We start from the raw sequence: 16,419 nt of genomic DNA, 5'->3' as shown, positions 1-16,419 counted from the left end.
TCCTTGGACTTTCCAGGTTTGCTTGTTATAAATCACCTGTTCCTTTCCTTTGCCTGCTTTTCCAGTTGATGATTTTTTTTTTTTTTGATGTGGAACTGTGGCAGTTAATTTTTTTCTTTTTTTGCTTATTCATTCTTTTTTTTACTTGTTGCAAATGTTTTCTCACAATCTGTCATTTGTTTTTCAACTTGGATAATGATGTCTTTTGTCCCATTAGAAAGTTTTAAATTTTGAAGGAGTTTGGCCCAGAAACATGCTCTGGGGAGACACATGATGTGATCTGAGCCAGACCTCCAGATAAAGCCCATTTCTCTGGCCAGTCTTGTCTTTTTGTTTTGTTTTGTTTTCGCGGTACACGGGCCTCTCACCCCTGCGGCCTCCCCCGCTGCGGAGCACAGGCTCCGGACCAGCAGCCATGGCTCACGGGCCCAGCTGCTCCGTGGCATGTGGGATCCTCCCGGATCGGGGCACAAACCTGCATCCCCCGCACCGGCAGGCGGACTCCCAACCACTGCGCCACCAGGGAAGCCCAGTCTTGTCTTTTTTACTCCTGATTCTTCAAGCTGAACCCAGAGCTCTCTGCTCCAGGGTGTCCAGGGAGGCTCCTCTTGACCATGTTCTGAAACTCGCACGGCTTTATCTAATGGGATGAACCTGGCTAAAGAGATTAGCAAGATGTCTTGTGGATCCCACTTTTAATCTGCAGCCTTCAGTCTGTCCCTCCTCTGCTGGGAAGGGAGCTGCAGAAACGACACGCGGAGGACTGGCCCCTTCATGAGCTGTGACTCTGAGGCCCCTGCTCCCACTAGTGAGTTAACAGGGGTCCCAGGCTAGGGGACGCAGCATGGGCAGCCCCCAGAGCAGCTCCCTGCAGCTTGGGCCATCTGCACCCTTCCCAAGGCCCTGAGTCTTCAGGCTCCGGGCTTACTGAGGTCAGGAGTGAGAGGCTGCCTGGACTGCACTCTGCAAGTATGGCTTTGCTGAAAGTCAAATTTGACCAGAAGAAGCGGGTCAAGTTGGCCCAAGGGCTCTGGCTCATGAACTGGCTCTCCGTGTTGGCTGGTATCATCATCTTCAGCTTAGGGCTGTTCCTAAAGATTGAACTCAGGAAGCGGAGCGATATGATGGACAATTCCGAGAGCCATTTTGTGCCCAATTCCTTGATAGGGATGGGGGTGCTGTCCTGTGTCTTCAATTCTCTGGCGGGTAAAATCTGCTATGACGCCTTGGACCCTGCCAAGTACGCCAAGTGGAAGCCCTGGCTGAAGCCATACCTGGCCGTGTGTGTCCTCTTCAACATTGTCCTCTTCCTGGTGGCCCTCTGCTGCTTCCTCCTGCGGGGCTCCCTGGAGAGCACGCTGGCCCACGGGCTCAAGAATGGCATGAAGTTCTACCGGGACACGGACACCCCAGGCAGGTGTTTCATGAAGAAGACCATCGACACGCTGCAAATTGAGTTCAAGTGCTGTGGCAACAACGGCTTTCGGGACTGGTTTGAGATTCAGTGGATCAGCAACCGCTATCTGGACTTTTCCTCCAAAGAAGTCAAAGAGTGAGTAGCCTCCAGTCCTGGGGTCAGAATGATATGGGGACACGGAGACACGAGGCTGTGACTCCCCCTGTCCAGTGCCTTTTCCTCCCCATTGGGTGCTCTGTGTGCACAACTTATTACTGCGTGTGAGGGTGTATTGGGTTGGACCATATGGAATTGTCAATATTCTATCATTTTTGAGCGATAAAAATAGCAACTTCATATGGTTCAACCTAATGTTTGGCTAAGATGGGAGGAAAGTGTCAAGTTATAGAAACTATTTGAATGGGGGTTACCAGGGGGAGACCCAGCCAGGACCGTGTGTCTGCTTCATTCGGGAGGAGGGAATTCATGGATCACATATACCGAGACTTCATCTGGCTGCTTGTCTCATTCACTCAAAGTGAGTGCATTAGGTCCTAAAAGCATAAATTTCTGGGTTGGTTCCCTTGTTTTCCAACCTTTCCACCCTGAGCAACCATTCTCAAGGTGTTTGTCCTTGGATACGGTGGAAAGAGCAGAGGATGGGGCAGTCAGGGGGTCTAGGCTGTAGTTTTGTCTCTGTTGTTAATTAGATGGTGATCTTGGATAAGTCATTTGATGCCCTGGGCCTTTGCTTGCCCATCTTTTAAAGGAAGGCACCAGAATACACAACTTTGGAGGTCACCTTCTACCTCTGTCTAGAGCCTGGCATACAACAGGTGCTCAGTAAATGCCTGCTGGTATTTACTACTTAAATCATGATAGTGCAACTCGATAAAGTGTTTCTAAAGTGTTCTTGGCATGTGTAAAAATAAAATCCTGAGCGGCGGATGTAGGGAGGTGTTGGTGAGAAAGAGAATCTCACCCTTTGTGCTGATCCCAGCAGACCCCTTCCCAGAGACCCACCATTGCGGGTCTTGAGTCGTTTTCCAGGGAAAGGTCAGCCTGTCCAGAGCCAGTGGCTCTCCCTCACCTCTTCCTTCTGTCCAACTCTACCCATTCCCTGCCTGAGGCTAGGGCTTCAATTGTTCATCCAGCTGGTTTATCCTCTGAGTGAGGCTGGTGAGTCCAAGGGGACATGCACCCTGGGCGCTGGGCACACTGGCATCAGGACATGGTTGAAGCCCAGACAACACCGGTGAACCCCAGATGGCTAGCTTAGCTGCTCCTCAGATGGAAGCGAAGTCAGACTGAAGGTCACTGCTTGGGATGGTATTTTCTCTGTGGGTGGGGATTACTGCTACAAATCCCTTGTCAAGGAGGCTTGTAAACCACTCTGCCCTTCCTAGGGGACAGATCCGCAGGGACAGCACAAAGTGGCATGATTTATACGAGTTGCCCTAGGAGGGCAAGAGGGACAAGCAGGATTCCTGGGGATGGGGAGAGTGGGGGAAGCAGAAGTTGAGGGTAGAACTAGCCTTTGTGATGGACGGGAAGGGGCTTCTCATCTTCTCCTCTGTCATCTTCCTTGATCGTCTTCCGCACAGAGTCAGTCCTTGATGAGACTTACAAGATCTCTCTGTGATCCCCAAATCCCCTTCTGTCCCAGGGTGGAGAAATGCTCCAGGCTGCTCCACTCCCAACGGTCGGCATATCCAAATTTTCAGGCAAACATTAAACTTGATCAAAATTACCTCAATGCCCCATACCAACTTATTGGTGTGAAACAATCTTAACTCCATTGATTTGGAAAAAATTTTCTCTGCTACACACACACACACACACACACACACACACACACACACACACACACAAATATGGTCACAACATTAAGAGGAACTGAGCATCCTAACTGAGCCTGGCACTTGTGAGCTTGGACAAGCATGGAGGGATGGCTGGTTTTTGGAGATTTCTCAGGGGAATATTTAAGGTCAACAGCTGGTTCCTGAAGGCTCCTGATCTAAACATGGAGATCAGGTGGGAACAATTCAAGATTTTTTACAAGAATTTACAAGCCTTTGACCGCACCCCACCCCCACCCCAGCCTGCCCTCTTGCTAAGTTGCTGGGTCTTTGGGGAGGAAAAAGGCCCTTACTTGGTGTGCACAAAACCTCTCCTGGGGGGTTTGTATTTTTGTTGTTTTTTTTTTTTTTTTTTTTTTTGCGATACGCGGGCCTACTCACTGCTGTGGCCTCTCCCGTTGCGGAGCACAGGCTCCGGACGCGCAGGCTCAGCGGCCATGGCTCACGGGCCCAGCCGCTCCGCAGCATGTGGGATCTTCCCGGACCGGGGCACGAACCCATGTCCCCTGCATTAGCAGGCGGACTCTCAACCACTGCGCCACCAGGGAAGCCCTATTTTTGTTGTTTTTACTGTTAATCTCTATTTTGTGGATGAGAAATCTGAACCTCAGAGAGCTTAAGGGATGTTCCTAAAATCTCATAGCAGGAAGTGGCAAGCTGGGGTTGGGGGTGTGGGGCAAATTTTTGGAAAAACCAACCAACCAGCTTTATGGAGATATATTCCACACACCATACAACTCACCCATTTCAAGTGTGCAATTCAACGGTTTTTAGTACATTCACAGAGTTGTGCAACCAATACTGAGGTTGATTTTAGAATGTGTTCACCACCTCACAGAGAAACGCTGCACCCTTCAGTGTTCACTCCGGCCTCCCCTGCCCCCAGGCCCAAGTCATCACTACTTTCTGTCTCTATAGGCTTCTCTGTTCTGGACATTTCATTTGAATGGAATCATATAATATTTGTCCTTTGGGGTCTGGCTTCTTTCGTTTAGCATACCGTTTTCCAATTTCATCCGTGTTGCAGCAGGCATCAGCACTCATTCCTTCTTCTTTTGGGATGGTATCCCACTGTAGGGAGCGCCAGGTTTTGATTCTGCTCTTTCCACTCTGCCTCATACAGATTCCGTGTTAGATGAGTGCTTGTTCTCTGACAGCTGGGGGGTGTTGGAGTGGGGAGGGGCCTCAGGTCTTCCCTCTTCCTCTCTCTGTCTTGCTCTCTTCTTCCTCCTCCAGAGGGACAGTGGAAGGTGTGGGCAGATAAGAGACAAGCTCGACAAACACCTGTGGATCGTGATGGGATTCTGGTCCTTCTGTGCCAGGGTCTCAGATCATCATGAGGCCCCACAGAAGCCAGAACTGCCCCCCCCACCCCCCGCCCAGCCTTTCCGTGGGCTGTGGCACGTGGAGCCGTGCTGTGCTCCATTCTCCTGCATCTGGGTTTCCCTTCTCACTCCCTCCCCAGCCTGGTGGTTCTGGGGTGGGGGTGGGCGGGGACACTCTGTTATAACTGGGGGAGGCCCTCAGAGGGAGGAGTCCAGGAATGCCGCCTCCCTCAGTGACTCAGTCTTCAGAGCACGATATCGGGATATAGATTTGTGATTCTTAACCACCAGAGCTGCTTTTTTTTTTTTTTCATTTTCAACTTTTATTATGGAAGATTTCATGCATTCACAAAAGTAGAGAGGTTATAACAAATCCCCATGTACCCTCGCTCCGCCATAACATCTTCCCCCTTCTGAGTATTAAGAAGCAAATCCAGGGCATTGTTTCCTCTTACCTGTAAACACTTTAGGAGGAATTTCTAACAGATAAAGAGGGTTTGCTTTATTGCCTTTTTGTTTTTAACAGAAGCACAATATTAATAATGCCTACTGACATTACTATCGTCTAATACCCAGCCTGTGTTCAATATTCTCTGATTGTCTCAAGATGTCTTTTACAGGTGGTTTATTCAAATCAGGATCTAAACCAGACTTTGCATTTGGTTGTTTGGTCTCCTAAGTCTCTGACTCTAAATACTTACCTTTTCATGCCATGTGCGTCTTGGAGGAAGTCAGCTATTTGTCCTGCAGAATTTCCCACATTCTGGGGTTGGGCCATTGTAGCCAACTGCTGTCTTCTAATGTGTTCTTCTGTATTTCCCTGTAAACCAGTAGTCAGGGCTGAGGTGTGGCTGGATTCAGGTTCAGTTTTGGCAAAAGCACCCCCTAGGGTGCTGCTATGGGTACCTTACTGCATCACACCAGGAGGCACCTGAGGTCTTCAGCCAGTTTATAACAATTCCTTTAAAGTTTCCTCCTGTTTTCAGGATGAGCTGAGTTTCAGTGTCTTGGGGTGAAAGGCAGAGCATGAAGCAGCTCAGGGGTCTTGGCACTGTCAGCCTGAAGGAACTGTGAGCCAGGAAAGCCTGGCCTGGGGCCCTCAGTCTGAGAAAGAAGCTGGCACTAAGCTCTCACTTACTGTCCTTCCCACGGAACCCACAGGCCATGACACCTGTTCCCTCTTCTTAAACAATTAATAGATACCTAGAGAATTCTGGACCTTGGCCTAGGAGATTCCTGAGGGCAGGGCTGTGTCTCCCTTCAGACTGGGGCTCCCTGAGGGTGGGGCTGCGTCTCCCCTCAGACCAGGGCTCCCCGATGTCGGGGCTGCGCCTCCCTTCAGACCGGGGCTCCCCGAGGGCGGGGCTGCGTCTCCCCTCAGACCTGGGTTCCCCAAGGACGGGGCCGCGTCTCCCCTCAGATCAGGGGTCCCCGAGGGCGGGGCTGTGTCTCTCCTCAGACTGGGGCTCCCTCAGGTCAGGTCTATTTCTCCCGATAAGACAGGACTCTCTGTTGCCGTCTAGATCTCCCGTCGGATTGGTTCTCCCTGAAAGCAGTGCTGTGTCTCCCTTCAGACTGGGGCTTCTTTAGGGCAGGGCTGGGTCCCCTCCTTCTTGTGTCCTCCATCACCACCTGCAGTTCTTTATATCCAGTGACTACTCAAAAAAGAAAAGAAATACTATTAGTATTTCAAAGAAATACTAATACTGCACTTGTTGTATACCAGGTGCTCTATGTGTATTATCTCAATTAATCCCCACCACACCCGTCAGAGACTTATATTGTCATTTCTCAGGTGAGAAAACTGAGGCTCACAGAAAGAAGTCAAGTGAGTTGCCAAGATTCCACAGGTGTCACTCAGCTGGCATTCGGGTTGGGGATTGACACATCATCAGTTACACTCCTGGCTCCCTCCTCTGCTCATTTCCATATGGCTTTCCTTATTGATTCACCTACTAAATTATGTTGCTTTTTCCAGGAAAACTCCAACATGACGATTTTCCCAAGTCATATGTAGCTTGGCTATGGGAGAGTGGGCTAAAAGAAAGCCTTATCTTAATTAAGACCCTGACAAGCCTTGGTGAGCCCTGAGCAGAGATTTGTAGCCTGGGAAATACTCTGATATAAATAGTCAGCTCACCACCTAAGCAGCTCTCCTCTGCCTTTGTCTTAAGAGGGTGAGTGGAGCCTTAATCTGTGGTTGGAACCAGGGCAAGTGCTAAGTCAACAGGACAATGCTTCTGATGGAGAGGGAGGGCTAGTTTCAGAGATGTGGGACCCCAAGAGGTCCTAGGCTGGGGGTCTGGGGGAGCCCCAATGTCCACCAAGCCAGGCATACCCTCAGGGTCCCCAGTCTGAGGGAAGACACAGCCCTGCCTCAGGGAGTATGAGGCAGATCTGTAGGCTTCACCCCACCTTAGGGACACCTGGAGAGTGCATAGGAGAGATGATGCTGGACAAGGAAGGGCTCCTGGGACAGGGAACAGGGGAGAGAACTCACACTTTCCCAGGAAGTTTAGCTAGAAAAGCCAACAGGCAGGAAGGACCTGAGAGGCTCTGAGGAAACTCTGAGGAGGGGTGGGCAACTGCTGTGGGCTGGACTTCCACTTACTGTGTAACTTTGTGTGAGGCCCTGCCCTGCTCTGGGCCCCACTTCCTCCTCTGTAGAACAGCCTGGTGGGTTGTAGGGTCCGCCCCAGATGGCCGTGAGTGGGGAAGAGCCAGCATTCTCATAGGGCGTGTCAAGTGCATCCTCCTACTGCCTCATTTAAACCTCCCACAGCCCCTGAGAGGGGCTGTGATTCTCGCACCTCACACAGGTCCACAGCTCACAAATGCATATTTGAGACTCAAAGGCCAGCTCTCTGTGCTCTACCCACTCCGTTCCATAGGGACACTGGGAATGGCCCAGGTGGGACATTGTGCAGGTGGAAGCGGGCTCCAGGGACAGCCTGCAGGTCAGGAAGAAGGACGAACAGTGTTTGCATTTGGGGACCAGGCCTGCTGGGGTTGGTCCTAGGGGTAGGAGACTACGTCTGCTCAGTCCTGGATGGGGCTGGCTTACCCCTCAGAAGGGGGTGGGAGCCCCAAGCTGAAGGGCCTCTGCTCCAGTCCTCCCACTGGGACCACCCAGGACCACCCCAGCCAGCGGAACCAGGTGCCGTGCGGGGCTGTGCAGGGAGAGCTGCTCCCATGGCGCTCGGTGCAGTTCAGCTTCAGCAGCAGCCACTCCCATCATTGGACAAATGTCTCACAGCCCCTGCCTCAGGCTGGCATTGAGCTCTGCCCTTGCAGTCTTTTTTTTTTTAATTTTTAAAAAATATTTTATTTATTCATTTTTGGCTGCATTGAGTCTTCGTTGCTGTGCGTGGGTTTTCTCTAGTTGTGGTGTGCGGGCTTCTCATTGCTGTGGCTTCTTTTGTTGAGGATCATGGGCTCTAGGCGCACAGGCTTCAGTAGTTGTTGCACGCGGGCTCAGTAGTTGTGGCTCATGGGCTCTAGAGCACAGGCTCAGTAGTTGTGGCGCATGGACTTAGTTGCTCCGTGGCATGTGGGATCTTCCTGGACCAGGGCTCGAACCCATGTCCCCTGCATTGGCAGGTGGATTCTTAACCACTGCGCCACCAGGGAAGTCCCTGCCCTTGCAGTCTTGGTCACAGAAGGCACTCTTCTCCACAGCTGGCAGAGGCCACACCACCTACGCACAAGAGACTATTCCCCAGCGGTGTCATGTGGTCTGTTCCACTGTCACAGCTGCTCCCCGACGACACACAGAGCTCACGTGAAGTCTCTTGCTCTGTCACCCTTCCCAGCCCTAGCCCAGGCGTCCACATGTCTTACACACTTAGTACCAAGCACTCTTCTTAGCCTCTTTACGTGGATCCCTTCATACAACTCTTATGTCAACTCCATTTTACAGATTAGTAAGCTGAGGCCTGGCGAGGTTAAGGAATTTTTCCAGAGGGATGAACCAGGAGTAAACTCAGGCTGTCCTGCTCTTATCGTGGTCCTGGTCCTGGACCACCTGTGCATCCAGGGCCAGCTGTTCTCTGCGCAGTGGGCTCTGACCATGAAACAGAGGGCAGGGACTACAGGGTGTGTGGAAATACGGTCGCCATAACCCAGGCGAGGACTGTTCTGGAACCAAGGAGGCCACGTTTTTCAGAGCCTTCCTCAGGTCTTAATCATACCGATCAGCAGACAGTTCACTGAAAAGAAACCACAAATGGATCTTAAACACATCAAAAGATACTTAACTTCACTTATAATGAGAAAAACAGAAATCAGAACGACTCTGAGATATTACTTTTCATCTGTCAGGTTGGCAAAGATCAAAAACAGGACTTATGTGGGTCTGGCTGGTGTGGGTGTGACTGTACAACCCCCGAGAGGAGAAATATGGCAGAGCTCGGGTGCAATCACAGGTGGACCCTTTGATTCAGAGATGCCTCTTCTAGGAATTGATCCTCTAGATATATTCCCAATATGCAAAATGACCCATGTCCATGTTTGTATTAACAAGTCACTGGGGGGACTTCCCTGGTGGCACAGTGGTTAAGAATCCCCCTGCCAATGCAGGGGACACGGGTTTGAGCCCTGGCCCGGGAAGATCCCACATGCCACGGAGCAACTAAGCCCGTGTGCCACATCTACTGAGCCCACACGTCGCAACTACTGAAGCCCGCGCGCCTAGAGCCCGTGCTCTGCAGCAAGAGAAGCCACCGCAATGAGAAGCCCACGCACCGCAACGAAGAGTAGCCCCCACTCGCCACAACTCGAGAAAGCCCACACGCAGCAACGAAGACCCAATGCAGCCAAAAATTAAATAAATAAGTTAAAAAAGAGAAAAGAAAAAAAAAATAACAAGACACTGGGAAAATCCCAAATGTCCATCAATAGGAAATGGATAGTACCCTATGGGCCATCTGCACAAGGGGGACACCATGCACCTCATTAAAACCTGGAGAACACTCTCCATTTGACAGATATAAAAAGATCTCGCGGGGGCTTCCCTGGTGGCGCAGTGGTTGAGAGTCCGCCTGCTGATGCAGGGGACGCGGGTTCGTGCCCCGGTCCGGGAAGATCCCACATGCCGTGGAGCGGCTAGGCCCGTGAGCCATGGCCGCTGAGCCTGCGCGTCCGGAGCCTGTGCTCCACAACGGGAGAGGCCACAGCAGTGAGACGCCCGCGTACCGCAAAAAAAAAACAAAAAAAACTCTAAGGTATTGCTAAGGGAAAAAAAATGATTCAAGACAGTGTGTATATAATGCTACCATTCGGATAAACAAACAAACATACAGGAAGAATAAGAACTCTGCAAAATCTGAGCTTATCCATGCTTGAAGCTTCTGTGAAAGGACAGACAGAGCTGGCCACAGTGAGGGAACTTGGGGGCCAAGGGACAAGAATGAGTGGGAGACTTTTTTGTATTGAGGGTATTTTATTTAGAAGTTGAACACGAACATCTGTTTTTTAAAGAGTATAATTAATTACCATTTCAATGAACATTGTTGGAAACAATTTCTATCATGAACAATTACATGCTCCCTATCCTTGTGCTGTAAAAGTCTGCTGCTATTATGTAATGCATTGTTCATGTGCAACTTAAAAAAAACCTTTTTTACTCAAGATAACATGTACACAGTCAAGGGTGCAAATCTTAAGTGTGCAGCTCCATGAATTTTTTTTTTTTTTTTTAATTTTTGGCCGCGCCATGTGCCTCGTGGGATCTTAGTTTCCTGACCAGGGATTGAACCTGTGTCCTTGGCAGTGAAAGTGCGGAGTCCTCACAACTGGACCGCCGGGGAATTCCCTCCATTAATTTTGACACGTAAAGTTGCCTGGGTAACCACGAACAGGTCAGATGGAACATACCCAGCCTGCCTGATGGGGAGGGAGTGAATTTTCATTATAATGATGGCTGCCCCTTTTGAATTTTGAACCTGCATGAATGTATGGTGTGCTCTAACCAAATATATGTATAAGTAGAGAGATGCAAAAGTTGTGCAAGTTGCATCCTTCAGGTGAGTACGGAGCTCCCACCCAGCTGGGGGCAGAGGTCAGTGTGTATGGAGAGCAAGCCATGGGCAAAGACCCATTCTCTGCTCCTGCAAAGGCCCAGGGACAGAGCAGGCCTTCTGGAAACATCTGTTGAGCAAAAGTGATCTGGCCAGAGGGGACCTTGGTCCCCAGTGATCTGTAAGGAGGAGATGAGGTTGGGGAGGGGGCTGGGTGCTGAAGTTGATGGTCATGAATGCTAGGCAGTCTTGTCTCAACAGTCACCACCTGTCCTGCTACTCTTCCTACCAGCTTGGCACGGACCCAAGAAATCATTGCATGCCAGGGCCTGGCAGCACAGAGTGGTTGATTCTTTTTAAAAATAAATCTTTATTTTGCAGTTTACAATGCAGTACTCCACAGACTGGTGTTAAATGTTGTCTACAGTGCAACATCCATGTTCCAACACACCTAATAATTGCCAGGAGTACAGTGCTCTTGTCGATCTTGTATTCAGTCAGGTTAAAACAATGGGCAATAAAAGAATGAACACGTTTCTCACGTGTGTGACTCACTCTTGTCTAAATGCCCCAACTTGTGACTTCTTTACTATCTATACCGCTAGTTATCCAGGACCTTGAAGAAATCCTGAACCTCTAACAGGCCATCCTCTGGCAAATCAGTACGGTGAACAGCATCCTGGATCTTAGTTTTACCAAAGATTGCTCAGAGGCTTCCAGGACGTAAACGCCAGGCAGTTTCAGGATCAGCAGGTCCGCAGAATTCTTGAAATGTCATTGTTAGGTCTTGCTGAGTCTCCATTGCTCCACAAGGGCTAGAATACGTTTGTTCCTTATTTACTTGCCTCTTGGTTTATCATCTATCTTAACCCTCTAAACATAAGCTCCAGGAAGGCTGGGGCGTTGGCTCTCTAGGGTCACTGCTCCATCTTCAGCACCTAGAACAGTGGCTGGCGCATAGTCGGTGTAAATATTTCTCAAGACAGCAAATGAATGAATGAATATTCCAGATTTTCAGAAGGGGATGGGAGGAGCTGGCCCCTGGTGAGAAGTTCAAGAAGCTGGTCTTAAGCCGTCTGTTTCTCCTCCAGTCGCATCAAGAGCAACGTGGATGGGCGGTACCTGGTGGATGGAGTCCCCTTCAGCTGCTGCAACCCCAGCTCGCCACGGCCCTGTATCCAGTACCAGCTCACCAACAACTCTGCACACTACAGCTATGACCACCAGACGGAGGAGCTCAACCTGTGGGTGCGCGGCTGCAGGGCCGCCCTGCTGAGCTACTACAGCAACCTCATGAATTCCGTGGGCGCTGTGACGCTCCTCGTCTGGCTTTTTGAGGTAGGCCCTGGGCTGGTGGGGGGCAGGGCAAGAGGGCCCCATTGGGATTTGATGGAGTGGAGCTGGGCCTGGGTCTCCCTCCTGGGAACCAGCCCTCTGCCCGCCATGCAGGCAGGTCCAGGCTTGAATACCAGCACCTCTATTTTTTGTTTCTGTCCCATCACTTAAAAAAAAGAATTCGTTGAGTTGAAATTCACAGCACATAAAATTAACCATTTTAAAGTGAACAATTTGGTGGCATTTGGTACAATCACAATGTTGTGTGACTACCACCTCTACCTTGTTCCAAAATACTTCCATCGCCCCCTCAAAAAAACCTCATACCCGTTAAACAGTCAGTCCACCTCCTCCCCTCCCCCTAAGCCCCTGGCAACCACCAGTCTGTGTTCTGTCCTTGTGGATTTATCCATTCTGGACATTTCATATAAAGGGAATCATATAATATGTGACCTTTTAGGTCTGGCTTCTTTCACTTTGCATGTTTCAGAGGTTTATCCTGTGTCTCCACCTTTTGAGTCTAAGGACTCGGAAAGTTATTTAACATCTCTGTTATAGGGGACTGCCAGCATTTAGCTTTGGAACTATTGGGAGGCAACAGGAGATACAGGCACATCAAAGTGTTCAGTCAATGATTTGTGCTTCTCTTGAGATTCTGGTAGCAATTTACCTGGTATTCTAATTATTTGTAGGTTCATCTTATCTCATCTATTAGGTTTAATTCCTCTCTGTAGCTGCAGGTCTTGGGATATAGCAAGCCCTCATTCATTCATTTACTGAAGAAATAGTTTCTCAAAAACCTACGAGTGCTGGGCGCTGTCCTGGGTGCTGAACGAGAGCCCACTGTCAGCGAGGGGTAAACCAAGGTGGCACAGAGTGTGACTCATGGGCTCATGCTTTGAGCTGACAGCAGAAACCCAAACTCCAAAACCTAAATGTACAAAACCAGAAACATTAGGTGGGGAAACTTTGTCCATCAGAGAAGATTCACTGAAAGGTTCCCTTAAATAAGTCAATCTTTAGTGCTATGGAAATTCACACATAGCTGGGCTCTCAGCTGAGACGCACCACTTCTAACTTACCACATCACACCAGAAGAACTGTACTGCCTGTTGAGGGGGTGAGATGGGGAGGAAGGCCTTCTTTTCACATTAAGGCAAACGCAAGCATATTCGTGATGATTTATTAGTCACCAGCTCCTTGAGGCAGAGTCTTGGGAATATGTGGGTAGAATAAGGAGAGAAGCTTACTGCTAGAAGGTTAGAAGTTTGCATCCCTTGAAAACACATGAAAAGATGACTGAAAGGATAAATGATGTCAGTGGGGAAATGGAGTTCCATTGGCTGCCTCTCAGTTTACCCACCTTTCCAGGAACCTAGTGACCGCTTAAGGAGAGGAACTGTTCACTGGGAACAGGGAGTTTTAATCCCCTTTCACTTTTCCCCTGAGTCTTTTAGTGGGCAGAGCTCTGTGATGGGCACAAGGGGGGCTGATAAGATCCTGCCCTCAGCCTTGCCCTCCTGGGTCTCACAATCCATGAGTCCACATCAGACTCATGAACCAAAGGGACCATTACCTAGCAGAAAATTCATAGTGCAACAGGGGGCCTTCTTGAGGAAAGCAGGAAGGAATCAGAGTGGGTACATGCACACCAGGAGGACTTCCTGGAGGTGAGTCTTTCCACTGTAAAAATATCTTATTAAACTGTCAGTCAACAATAACCTAAAACTATTCGTTACTATTATCATCTACTGCTGTAATTATAAAATGCTCCCAGAGCATTCATTCAACAGACGTTTACTGAGGCCCTACCACCACTGGGTGCTGTTGTAGGGGCTGGGACAGCAGGTGAACAAGATTCATCAGGGCCACCCCTGCCCTCAGGGGGTGGATGTTCTCCATTAGTGGGCCTAGGCCTCTCACAGAGTTTGCTATACCATCAAAGGAAGAGTGTAAGACAGCAAACCAGGAATTTGTGTAGAAACAAGTGGCTAACACAATACAGGGTTAGAAGAGTGGAAACAGTACTTACCATGCTCACTAATAACCAACTACAGCTGATATTCCTATTCATCCCTGCTGTGCACCAGGTACCATGCTCTACACATATGTAAGCATCACAGCATGCCCATGGAGCAGGCAGTACTTCATCTGAAAATCTGCAAACCAGATGAGTAAACTGAGGTTTCCTGGTCACATGGCTGGCTAAGTGCCAGGGCTGAGGTTTGAACCCAGGCATTCTGGCACCAGAGTCTGCTGCAGTGACTTCCAGTGAGCAAATCCAAACAAATCACCCACTCATGCTCTAGTATCACAATAACACAAGTAGAGGGAAACCGTATATCACTATTGTTTGCAGAAAAGGAGAGGACTTTCTAATTCTGTCCAGCAAATAGTTGCTGAGCACCTGCTACGTGCCTAGCAACGTGCCAGGAACGGGGTGGGGGTGGGGGTGGACACAGAGAGAAGGAGCCCAGGATTAATGCCCCCAGGAAGGGGGAGACCTGAGGGCAAAGAGGGGAGAATTCAGGTGCAGGGGCACCCATAATGTTCTAAGTAGAGAAAACAGCAAATGGTAAAACTGGAGAGGAGAAAGGCTGGGTGTGGGCAGGATCCAAAGAAACCCAGGGTGACTGGAAAGGGAGGAGAATGGGGTCTGAGATGAGGCTGGAGCACAGGCAGATCGCGAGCACCCAGGCCTGGCTGGGGCGGGCAGGGCCTCGCCAACCCAGCCCCAACAGTACCTTGTTTGAAGGGCTCCCAGGATGAGCAGGCTGGTGGCTGCCATGGTTTCCTGGTAACCCCTGCCCCAGCTACTTCTCCCAGATCTCCACTAAGTCTCCTCTCCCCACACAGGTGACCATCACCATCGGGCTGCGCTACTTGCACACGGCGCTGGAAGGCGTGGCCAACCCCGAAGACCCCGAGTGCGAGAGTGAGGGCTGGCTTCTGGAGAAGAGCATTCCGGAGACCTGGAAGGCCTTTCTGGAGAGCCTGAAGAAGCTGGGCAAGGGTAACCAGGTGGAAGCCGAGGGTGTGGATGCAGGCCAGGCCCCAGAGGCTGGCTGACGGTCGCGGGAGCCCCTCCCCTCTGAACACTGAAAAGTAGTGGACTCCAGGAAACGCGGATACCCCCGATCCAATATGAATCTCCCAAGGAGGGTGGCCGTCTCACAGAGACTCTTCTGGATGGTGGGATTTAAAATTCAGGGTCTCTAAAAACTTCCGTTGAATGACTGTCCAAAGTGTGAGTGAATGAGTCCCACTCAGGCTCACTGCCCTAGGACGCACCCTCGCGGTGGACTCAGGGGGGCCTCTCAGTGGATGACTCCTCATGGCACAGGAATTCAGTTCCACCCTGAGGCTACTGGCTACACCTGAGGGCTGCCCTTTTTATGAGTTGGCTGTTACGTTGAGCTCCGAGTCGCTTCATTCTATATCCAAAGGGTCACCTGATGCATAAGCGTAAGAGTCTGAAAGATGTACTGGCCACGCTGTCATGTTTTTCAAATGCGAAGATTGACACATCAGCCATTTTATGTAATTACAGAAGGTGAGGGACAGTTACACTTTTCTAAGAGTAATGGTCTCTCCAGAGGACTGAGGGCTCAAAAGAGGAATTCTCAATCGTGAGGCAAGAGAACTTAGAGAGAGGGGATTATGTCCCTCAGCAAAAATACAGCTTTTGTGTCACCTTCACAAGCCCTCAGTCACTTGGCCAGGAGTGAGCCACGGGCTGAGGGAGTTGGGTTGTAGGCATGTTCTGGCTAAACTGCCGGGTGACCTCCTTTGGCTCATCTATGGAAGCACTGGGTTAGACGGCTGCCCTTCTGTGGAAGAGGAGCAACAATCAGACAAGAGTCCACCCTTTGGAGACCAGGCCTCACCTCCTGGGACGCCCACACAGGTGCCGTGACAGGCCCCACGGACAACACTGTCTACAGTGGAGGACAGAGTCCTCTGCGAGCTTCGTCCTGCTTCTTGCCCCAGATACCCATCCTGCAAAACGGTATTTCCCGAATGCCTCCGCATTAAAGAAGATTCTTTGAGACAGCTCATCTTCCCATGCTAGCAACTGCAAAAGAAGTTTTTACTTCCTTCTGGAAAAAGAGAGAAAGGAAGCTTTCAGGGGAAGGAGGGAATGATTTCACTGCTGTCCTAGGAGTTTTCAGTGTGGAAAAAATAAGACTTCTGGTGCTGCCTGGGGTATGTTCTGGGGCTCTAATTCTCTCAGGCTTAAGACCAGATCAAAGATGTTTGGACATTCTGTCAGATTTTGGTCCCAGATTTAATTCAATTTGACTTCTGAGTGTGGAGACCAAGGAATGACCCACATGGACAACACTGAGGGAGTCAGCCCCTCTGATGAGGGTCCCGGAGCTCTCCCCTCCCAGGAGCGCTGAGAACCATCAAGAAAATGCTGCTCTAGGTCCACACGTATAACGATGCTGTTGACAGCTGTACAATAGACATTAAAAATTATATTG

The 16,419-nt window shown here is 50.0% G+C and overlaps 1 protein-coding gene and 1 long non-coding RNA gene across 2 annotated transcripts; one reads left to right on the top strand and one right to left on the bottom strand.

Moving 5' to 3' along the window:
* The first annotated feature begins 956 nt into the window (after positions 1-956).
* On the top strand, positions 957-15,326 carry PRPH2 (peripherin 2). The gene is made up of 3 exons (XM_027127270.1): positions 957-1,552; positions 11,689-11,935; positions 14,789-15,326. Exons 1-3 carry the CDS (start codon positions 972-974, stop codon positions 14,999-15,001), a joined length of 1,041 nt encoding a protein of 346 aa, XP_026983071.1. The 5' UTR covers positions 957-971; the 3' UTR covers positions 15,002-15,326.
* On the bottom strand, positions 12,495-14,810 carry LOC113631114 (uncharacterized). Its single transcript, XR_003437188.1, has 2 exons — positions 13,965-14,810; positions 12,495-13,144 (listed from the first exon to the last, which is right to left on the bottom strand). It is a non-coding gene; the product is annotated as an uncharacterized LOC113631114 (long non-coding RNA).
* Positions 15,327-16,419: the final 1,093 nt, after the last annotated feature.

Source organism: Aethalodelphis obliquidens, unplaced genomic scaffold (genome assembly GCF_003676395.1).
Source record: "Aethalodelphis obliquidens isolate GAN/ISIS:26980383/991018 unplaced genomic scaffold, ASM367639v1 scaffold31, whole genome shotgun sequence".
Classification (NCBI taxonomy): domain Eukaryota; kingdom Metazoa; phylum Chordata; class Mammalia; order Artiodactyla; family Delphinidae; genus Aethalodelphis; species Aethalodelphis obliquidens.
Note: the sequence above shows the minus strand (reverse complement) of the source record. Positions and strands in the feature narration are given on the sequence as shown.

Coding starts and splice junctions, on each gene's coding strand:
- PRPH2 (XM_027127270.1), top strand. CDS start 972: ATGGCTTTGCTGAAAGTCAAATTTGACCAGAAGAAGCGGGTCAAGTTG. Junction 1,553..11,688: donor TCCTCCAAAGAAGTCAAAGA/GTGAGTAGCCTC, acceptor TTTCTCCTCCAG/TCGCATCAAGAGCAACGTGG. Junction 11,936..14,788: donor TCCTCGTCTGGCTTTTTGAG/GTAGGCCCTGGG, acceptor CTCCCCACACAG/GTGACCATCACCATCGGGCT.